A 10,186-nucleotide genomic window follows, 5' to 3' on the forward strand; every position below is an offset into this window, starting at 1 on the left:
AATTTCAACATGATGTACAAATCGACATGGCGTTTCTTTTACCCCTCTGTTAACAAAGTAAATTAATGTTTCATTAAATTAAATGATGTTACATTAAGTTGCATTACGTAACTACGTTCTAAAGTGAACTCAGAAAACATTCTATAGGATTCACATCTGGATATTCAGACTAAGTATTGACAGCATGACTTTAGTAATCACTTGATTTAATTTAGGAGGACTACCTGGAATCAGGGTTATCTTTGGATGTCAGCTCTTCTTGAAGTACAGCTGCTAGGAGGACACTTGTTTCTTGTTTGTTTTTTTGCTTGTTTGTTTTTTTTACTGCATGGATCCTGATTCCGTCTCACAACATTTTTGACTAGTTAAAAAAAATTCCAAAGGAAGATCTAACTAGTGTGATATCTTACCATTAGCATCTTCTCTTCTCCACCAAAATCAATTCAGATATTGGACATCTTGTGAGATTATAAGTCATAAATCTTCATCCATCCATCCCTGTTCTGCCGTTTATCCGGGACCGGGTCGCGGTGGCAGCAGGCTGAGGAGGGTATTCCAGACATCCCTTTCCCCGGCTACATCCACCAGCTCCTCCTGGGGGATCCCAAGGCGTTCCCAGGCCAGCCGAGATATATAATTCTCCCAACGTGTCCTGGGTCTGCCGCGGCGTCTCCTCCCAGTTGGTCTTGCCCAGAACACCTCCACAGGGAGGCGCCCAGGAGGCATCCTGACTAGGTGCTCCAGACCACCTCAACTGGCTCCTTTCAATGCGGAAGTCATAAATCTATTACCTAAAAAACCTCATTAGTGTATGAAATGTAGAATCAGTACATAATGATGGTTCTGTCGACTTCAAAGTCTGCCACCGTGTAAAATTGTTGGCAACACGTAATATTTACGGTTTCTATGGAGGAAAATTCAATCATTAGTAATTAGTTAATAAGCCATCTGCACGGTGCCCTTGGCATAAGCTCGGTAACACTTGCACCTGTTTGCAATCTGTCGGGTTCAAAGCGTCGTAACGACCGCACAGAAAAAACTGAGGGGACTCGTCACATTTCTCCTGTTTAATGATCTTTCTTTTGCCCTTTTTTAGAATAAAGACACGTGAGCAGAGTGTGGTTCATTTCCAAGCTATCCTACTTTTTATTTAATGCAAATTACAGTACCAGGTAACTATTCTCTGACTCTGAGTCACGCATAAGACCAAAACGGACATATTTACAAGGAGAGGAGACATTTAGCATACCTTCACAGAAAAAAGTATATATTTAAAATAAAATAAAAATTTCAGTCACAAACAGAGGCATTCAAGTAGTAGTAATGTTATACTTTTTTTTGTATTTTTCTCTTTTTTTTTTTTGTTTGTTTTAAACCAAGACAGCTTTATTGAATGTAATGTGATAGTCTGTATACAACCCATAGTCCTTTAATTTTTTTTTTTTCCTTTTTTAATTTGGTAATTGTTTTTAACCGACTATGTCTTTACATTTCTTTTTTTTTTTTCTTTTTTTTTTTTTAAACTGTTATTTAACTTGAGTCACGAGAAGTGGTCACACTGTTTGTGGAAAGCAACACATTTATGAATGCAAATCTTACAAGCAAGCTTTTACATAAGAGGGAGGGAAGGTGGGGGTGGGGCCTAAGTTGGGGGCGTGGCCAAGGTAGGAGGTGCTACATGACTCACTGCTGAGTGCTGTTGGCTGGAATTCATATTGATATACGTCACAGACAGAGAGAGACCGCTGTACACATACGCACACAGACACAATAATCATTATTGCCCCCGAGGATTCAAGATTACACCACAACACCATCCTCAATGGTTCACTTTGGTAGTGGGCTGGGAGAAAAAAAAAAAAAAACAGACATTTTGATTGGTTGTAAAGAAACGTGACACTTAAATTTTTGAAACGCAAACTGTTCCTCCTTTTCCAGATAAAATGTACATTTTTAAGAGATAAAGGAAGATCTTCCACTCAGGTTAACCAACTCAACTTTAAAAAAAAAAAAAAAAAAAACAGCAAAAAGCATCCAGTACACAACTAACATCAACACCAAAATTCAAGGAAACAGGTGTTTTCACTACTCAGGGCAATGGAGAAAGATAAAGACAGAGGAAATCTAGTCTTTTTTTTTCAGTGAAAAGTTTGTGTGCAGTTCAGAAAGAGAGAACAAAAAGTCAAAGCCAATCAACAGCACTTGGAAGAGGGTCAAAGTGTAAAGGGTGCGATTAGAGGGGGGGGGGGGGCAGTGGGGGAGAGGGGGGGAAGTGTATGGTAGCAAAGGCACTCCAACCTATAGATACACTATACATTACTAGTTATTGTTACATTAATATAGCTGGCACCTACTGTACAGATAAGATTGAACTATATGGCTGAAGAAAGCTCCTCATCTACAGTATCCGACAAACAGTTCATTTTTGCCCTGATTTTTCTCTCTCTCTCTCTCTCTCTTTTTTTTTAAATCACTTTGTAATTTTTTTTTTTTTTTTTAATTCCTCGTCTTTGTTTTTGCTCTTTAACAGTTCTCAGGTCAGCATATTTACATAAACACAAAACAATCAAACAAAAACAAAAACAAAACCAAAACAAAAAAAAAGTACAAGCCAGAATTTGGTGAGGAGCAACTGTGCTGTGCTGTATATACATTTGTTTGTTTTGTTTTAGTTTTTTTTGTCTTTTTTTTTATGTTACATCCTTGTGTAGTAAGACATTTTTCACTTTGACATTGGAGAAGCTGCGAGGACAGGATGTGAAAGAGAAACACTGGACAAAATTGCTTCAGCAGTGGTTTCAACATGGCCACTTCAAATATTCCACATGGCAAATGAAACACAGGTTACATCTGTGTTAGTACAACAGTTCTAAAACTACAGCCGCACATCTCTGTGCGCATGCACACGCACACACACACACACACACACACACAAAACACATACACACGTACACACATGTACAGACACACACACACAGGCAGGCATACACACACACACACAAGCACATACTTACAGACACACAGACACACACAAACACGCACACTATCCAGCCTGAAGGATACATCATCTATTGGACACATCTGTCCTGTTCTGTTTACGTTTAGGTACAAACAGAACGTTACAGAAATGTTTTATCTTCACTCCTTCAACGCTGTGCATTTAGTTTCTCTTCAAAATCATTAGAAATGAATCTATACATACCACGCCGCATAATTCAGAGTGATACCATGAAAACTAAACACTACAACACCGACACACATCCAAAAAGAAATAACCGAAGCCCGAGAGAGAGAGAGAGACGGACAGCAGAGAACAATCTATTCTCGATACAGCTGACGACACTCAGAAGAGATGGAAGTATTCGCTCTTTGTCCAGCACAGATCACTTTTTCTTTACTGTTTTATGTTTCTGACTCTTCACTGATTATATATACACATGCACACATCACACAAATATATCTCGAGGGTGTGTATGTGTGTGTGTGCATGTGTGTGTGATTCTTGATGGCAGAAATTTTGCAATGACAAATATTTAACCTGTAGCTTTCAAGATTTCAGAAACAGTGATGCTTGATACATATGTACTTACACACACACACACACACATACACACTACACAATGAAAAGAAATATAAAATATATAAACTGTGTATGTATATATGTATATATATGTATATACACACAATGACACAGATTTGCAGACGTCATCTGTCAATAAAAATCTTTGCTCTTTCCTTGCCCACTGGCCCAACAAACACCATCGTATCCTTACAATATAAAATGAAATAAAACTGAATAAAATCAATTGTCAGTGAGTCATTAAGACTCTTCATTAAAACTTCAGACCGTACCAGGAGTCTGTCGGCTTTTCTGCAGAGACATGCAATTAACTGTGGAACATTTGACGTACTCCGTCGTGTGTTTACAATCTTGAATTCTGAATGCTCTCTAAAAGGTGAATTAAGACATTGAGATTAACAAAACTCTAGAATTATTATTATTATTATAGTCGTTTTTTTTTTTATGTTTCATATTCTATTTTTTATGTTTCATATTGACAGTATATGACAGGGTGCTCCCAACCAAATTCAAGCCATGCACTGCTGAGGAGAGCAGAGAGGCAGGAGACAGAGGTGGAGAGAGCAGGGAGGAGCTAGGAACAAGAGGAGGTGACAGCTTTATTGAAGGACAGGGGAGCCCTGCTGTACAGCCGGGTCAAGCCCAGAGGGAAGGAGATGGATTTGGCTACCTGATGGCTTGGATAAAGAGGTCAGTTTGCTCAATGATAAACACGGGCGTCGCAGGTTTTATGGTTCTGATTCCCCTTCTCTTTTCGCTCTCCTCTCCCTTCTCTCTCTCTCCTTCATCCTCTCTCTCTCTCGCTCTCTCTCTCTCTCTATTTCTCTTCGAGCTCACGGCTGAAGAGTGACTATCCTACGCAGAGGTGGACTCTTTCGAAACAGATTCGGTTTGAAATGAGAAAACACAGATGAGGAGTGGCTCTTGCAGTCTGAAATAAGTGTTGTGGTTTTGGTGCTTTTCCACGGCCGTCCGGCGAGCAGGTGCGGGAGGCATGGCCCCACGTGGAGGGGGGGGGGGGGTGGGCGTGTCCGTCTGAGGCTCTCAGGTGGAGGTGTTGGAGGCAGATGCAGAGGCTGCAGTGGTGCTCTGTCCACGGTCTCCACTATTGGTATCTGAGAAAAAAAAAAACAACAACAACAACAACAGAAAACAAAGAATTACAATGAGGCAGCACACAAACATCTGGAGAGAAAAGAAACTGACTCAACACTAACAACACTAACATTTGAACTTTACGTGAGACTGACTGCGGGAGTGGGCTGCTGTGGGATTTAAAGATATAGATCTGTCTGATTGGTCAGTACAGGACCTCAGCTGTAGTCCTGTCGACACGGCAACACATTACAAACATAACAAAAGGGTATGAAAGCCTTACTGGGGAACCCTCTTCTGCATTCTGTTAGCTGCACATGAGATGTAAGCCATTTGATGAGCAAAGGGACAGCATGTTTATCAAGCAAAGGCAAAGAATAACGCAACCAGTTAATGTATAAGCCTCCATAGAAACTGATTACTGTCCATACAGAAAATAAGCACCCAGAGATAAACGTGGCTGGTCAAAAAATGTTCACGTAAAATGCACTTCTACTTTCTTAGGATAAGAAAATGAAAAGATTCATCAGGAGAAGATTACCCAGGTGTGTTGATGTATGTTTGTAATCTGTGAAAGACAGTATTGGTAATCATATCTTGGGGAGTGGGGGGGTGGGGTGGGGGTGACTGACCTGCGGTGGCGGAGGCATTGGTGGGGGTGGAGGCTCCTGCCTGGTTACGAGCATGAGCGGGGATCAGGATAGAAGCCAAAGAGGGGTTACTGGACAACTCTGAGAGAGAGAGAGAGAGAGAGAGAGAGAGAGAGAGAGAGGGAGCATAACATATGCAACCATTAGCAACAGAACAAAAAAAAAATACCGATGAAGCAGAATTTCAGTGAGAACCGTCTCATGGCTAAAGAGTCTCTGCGCGTGCAGACAGAATGTCAGAGGGCTAAGTCCAACCTTGAGTGGTGAAGTTGAAGAGGGAGGGTTTTTCGCGGCCATTAGGCAGTTTGACGTTGGGATCCCGCAGTTCGTCGAAGAAGTTGTGGGCACAGGCCTCCAGCGGGGTGAGGCGGGCGGTGGGCGTGTACTCCAAAAGCCGAGAGCACAAAGCGATGGCCTCGGGAGGCGTGCGCGGCCGGAAAACCTATAAACCAATGAAAACAGAACAAACAGTGAGCCAGCCAACAAACCCTTTAACGGGGATCAGTAAACAAGGACTGGACGGATTTATAATGGCATCTGAGGAAAAAAAGATGCGAGGACAAATATTGTTCGAGCACAGGGAAGTGAGAGAGACAGAGACAGAGGCGGAGTGAGCCACAGTGAGAGTGAGGGAAAGCAACATAGAGCAGATGTAAGTTGCTGATGTAGTACTGGCAAATGACCACCAGGGGGAACCTGTGAGGTCCCAGCTGAAACCCAGATCTGAGCTGTACACATGAGGATCACCAAGACATAGGTTCATTGGGCACCAGACTGTTTTTTTTGTTTGTTTGTTTGTTTTAATTATGTCCTCTACTGTCCCATTTCCCATTTCTTACTTGACAAATCTGGTGGACATGCTTTGACTTCACACAGAGTTCCGTTTTCAGTGTCATATGTAAACAGTTCCATTTGTTCTGATTCATGATTATAAGCAGGAGAGGACTCGGGGGTTTATTTAAGCCTATGAAAACAGGGCCAAACGTCCAAACCCAAGCCTCCTCCTGAAGCTGCTTGCATGTGCAGGTAATTTCCCATTCAAAACCCACAAAATGCCATCTGATAAGAGCCTGTCCTAAGAACAGAGTCTGATTCAGGAAAAGAAAATGTTACAGGAACGGAGCTTTAGAGGATGACGGGTTACAACATATGACATAATCCGATCCATATTTCTAAAACATCCCAAACACGGGCGCGCGGTATCGACACATTCACTCTTCGCCTCATCTCCGGTCACGGCTCTGCTAACGAACGGATTCGTATCGTCCTTTATAATGCACTGACTCCTCAGTGGGCTTCAGACGCAGCGGGACGCCCAGAGCCCCGGTTATACCAGCAGCCTCTCGTCTCTGCGGTGCAGGATGCCCAGAGCCCCGGTTATACCAGCAGCCTCTCGTCTCTGCGGTGCAGGATGCCCAGAGCCCCGGTTATACCAGCAGCCTCTCGTCTCTGCGGTGCGGGATGCCGAGAGCCCCGGTTATACCAGCAGCCTCTCGTCTCTGCGGTGCGGGATGCCCGGAGCCCTGGTTATACCAGCAGCCTCTTGTCTCTGCGGTGCAGGATGCCCAGAGCCCCGGTTATACCAGCAGCCTCTCGTCACTGCGGTGCAGGATGCCCGGAGCCCCGGTTATACCAGCAGCCTCTTGTCTCTGCGGTGCAGGATGCCCAGAGCCCCGGTTATACCAGCAGCCTCTCATCACTGCAGTGCAGGATGCCCGGAGCCCCGGTTATACCAGCAGCCTCTTGTCTCTGCGGTGCAGGATGCCCAGAGCCCCGGTTATACCAGCAGCCTCTCGTCTCTGCGGTGCGGGATGCCCGGAGCCCCGGTTATACCAGCAGCCTCTCGTCACTGCGGTGCAGGATGCCCGGAGCCCCGGTTATACCAGCAGCCTCTCGTCTCTGCGGTGCAGGATGCCCAGAGCCCCGGTTATACCAGCAGCCTCTCGTCTCTGCGGTGCGGGATGCCCGGAGCCCCGGTTATACCAGCAGCCTCTCGTCTCTGCGGTGCGGGATGCCCGGAGCCCCGGTTATACCAGCAGCCTCTAGTCTCTGCGGACGTCTCAGAGACGCATGCCGAGAGGACAGCCTGGAAACTGCAGACGGGAGGAAAGGAGAACGCTCCGGAAGACCATCTGATGTCATTTAGCAGACGGGCGAGTCCACGTTAAGACTCCTGACCGTGAACATGCAGTGGTGTGTTAATCTGTCGACCGTGAGAAGACCGAGACTGTGGCTAGAGCGGACAGCGCGAGGAAGAAAAAAAAAAATACAGGAACACCTACATGTGAAAAGAAAAGAGGAATTTAAAGAAAAAGGAAAAAAAAAAAGGTTGAAGGAACAAAGCGAGTTATAACGACAGCAGAGAAAAGAAAAGCATTCCCTTTTTCCACCTTTCACTGTTTTTCCGATACGACTGGAGAGCAATAAAGCAGAACTCCTCAGACCAAAGCCTCAAAAACGGCGGGCCAAGCATCCAGAAGCCAAAGTTTTCCAACGCCCGTCTTCTGGTGGAATCGCTATGTCGAAGTCCCTTCGCGTCTCATCAGCGTACCTCTGTATTTCTCATCTATTCCTTATCTCTTCAGGTCAGCTCAGGAAAGAAAGGCTAAAAGGCTACGGTGGCTAAAAGATCAGATCAGACTGAGGAAGCCAGACTCACTGCCTCTCGCTCACGGAACAAAGTTTTGGGTCGAGCCCAGATCTGGTGAAATGAAATAACAGAACATGGAGACGGGATGGTGAAGCGAGCTCAGAGAAGGAGAGAGAGAGAGAGAGAGAGAGAGAGAGAGAGAGAGAGAGAGAGAGAGAGAGAGAGAGAGAGAGTGAGAGTGAGAGTGAGAGAGAGAGAGAGAGAAAGAGAGTGAAAGACGGGTGGTGGTTTGACAACACTCAGGATAAGGCGACAGAAAAGTGGAAAATAGTAAAACCGTTTCCTGTACCTGCTCACTCACCTTAGTCCATGGGTGTGCCTTGATCTGGGGGAACTTGAACTCGGTGTAATTTGGGTTCATCTCTCGAATCTGCTCCCTGGTAGGAGTTCCCAGAACCTGAGAGAGACAGATGGCAGAAGAGAGGAGAAACGACAGGGAAGGGAGGAGGAAGGAGGTGAGGTGTGAAAAAAAGAGAGAGAGAGAGAGAGAGGAGTATGAGCCACTGGGCAGAGGATCAGGTGGTGTGGTCACACAGAATTCAATTTTACATTACTATCACGCCGTCGTGCTTGAGAATTTCTCCACTTCAAGCAGACTCTGATTCTGACTGTCCTTAAATGACTCTCTCTCAAATGGCTTTGGTTATTTTCTACCTCTGACTGCTCTCCCTCTCCCTCACGCACGCACACACACACACACACACACACACTAAGAGAGAGAAGTTCCAGTGAGCAAAAAGACATCTGTACCTTGATGATCTCCACCAGCTGATCCACTCCACTGTCGCCAGGGAAAATCGGTTGTCCTAGCAACAGTTCTGCAAGCACACAGCCAGCTGACCATACGTCTGGAGAGAGAGCGCGAGAGAGAGAGAGAGAGAGAGAGAGAGAGAGAGAGAGAGGGATGTCAGGCTGAGTGACACAGGCCAGGACAGGCTACAGGCTCTACAGGGTAATGACTTTCCCATTAGTACAGGTCATGCACATTAACCAGTCTCCAAAAATCTCCACACAGGAGGAAAATCTTACATTTAAACAGTACATCTTATGTATTAAAACAGTACATATCATCATTTAAATAGTACATATCATAAATAATAATTAAAACTATTTTTGTTCAAAATAAATAAATCACATTATGTCTCTGATTAGTAGCATTTTGTTTTTGTAAGTGTAAAATATAATACTTCAGAGAGTATGAATTGTATGGTTGTATAGTTTATAGTTCACAGCGTAACTGACTGGATCATTTAGATGAATGGAGATAGCATTTGCATAGTTAATCTGCAGGTGTAAATGACACAGGAGAGATAGCCCCAGATTAGCAATACTCTTGTGTGTGTGTGTGTGCAGTTTATACAATGCATGACACGCACACTTTTCCTGGGGGCAGAGGTTATCTGATAGGAGATGGAATTAAAAGCCCCGCGTTCTGGTGCTTATCTAGTCTTACATGACTGGGGAAACATTTAGCAAACCAAGGCATGGTCCATGGGGCATGTAGGTCGATGTGGTTGAAGGCAGAATGGGGCGTAGCTGATACAGATGAAGACAGTGTTAGCGTTAGCATTAACCTACCTATGCTGGAAGTGTAGTCGGTGGCTCCGAAGATGAGCTCAGGGGCTCTGTAGTACCGCGAGCAGATGTAGGACACGTTTGGTTCTCCGCGCACTAACTGCTTAGCACTGTACACAGGAGAGTGGACAATTTAAAACCCATATGTTTACGTTAAAGAAAATGATGAAAATTGAAAAGAATCCAAGCACAGGACGGTCAAGCGGTGTGTGTTTTCGGGGGGCTAACCTGCCGAAATCGCAGAGTTTAAGCACGGCTGTCTCGGGATCCAGCAGCAGGTTCTGGGGTTTGATGTCTCGATGGCAGATCCCAAAGGAATGAATATAGGCCAGACTCCTGAAGAGCTGGTACATGTACAACTGCAGAGATGATTTAAAAATGCATACACACACACACACACACACCCAAGCACGCACAGACACACAGAGACATACATACACACGCGCACACACACACACACACAAAGACAGAGAGGGGGGTGAGACTGCGATTAGAAAACTTGAAAAAAAAATTCTCTCCAGGTTACCACACAAGAACCCATGGTAATAATGAATATCTGTACAAACTTCACAATTACCCACTAAATTATAGTTAATAATTTATGTACATGTCTGCAACAGTTCCCAGCCCATTTGT

The 10,186-nt window shown here is 44.5% G+C and overlaps 1 protein-coding gene across 3 annotated transcripts in view; it reads right to left on the reverse strand.

The window, feature by feature from the left end:
- Positions 1 to 2,985: 2,985 nt before the first annotated feature.
- gsk3ba (glycogen synthase kinase 3 beta, genome duplicate a) overlaps positions 2,986 to 10,186 on the reverse strand; it is a 33,530-nt gene continuing 26,329 nt past the window's right edge. Inside the window, exons 5-11 of one of the 3 annotated variants that reach the window (XM_030786071.1) lie at positions 9,779 to 9,909; positions 9,554 to 9,660; positions 8,726 to 8,823; positions 8,277 to 8,372; positions 5,581 to 5,767; positions 5,308 to 5,406; positions 2,986 to 4,695 (exon numbers count right to left, since the gene is read on the reverse strand). In XM_030786071.1, the coding sequence (XP_030641931.1) occupies positions 4,625 to 4,695; positions 5,308 to 5,406; positions 5,581 to 5,767; positions 8,277 to 8,372; positions 8,726 to 8,823; positions 9,554 to 9,660; positions 9,779 to 9,909 (789 nt within the window). In that variant the 3' untranslated portion in view covers positions 2,986 to 4,624. Of the gene's footprint in view, positions 4,696 to 5,307; positions 5,407 to 5,580; positions 5,768 to 8,264; positions 8,373 to 8,725; positions 8,824 to 9,553; positions 9,661 to 9,778; positions 9,910 to 10,186 lie in introns of all 3 variants that reach the window. The other 2 variants (XM_030786070.1, XM_030786072.1) reach the window with 2 other exon arrangements.

This window comes from Chanos chanos, chromosome 10 (assembly GCF_902362185.1).
Source record: "Chanos chanos chromosome 10, fChaCha1.1, whole genome shotgun sequence".
Taxonomy (NCBI): Eukaryota; Metazoa; Chordata; class Actinopteri; order Gonorynchiformes; family Chanidae; genus Chanos; species Chanos chanos.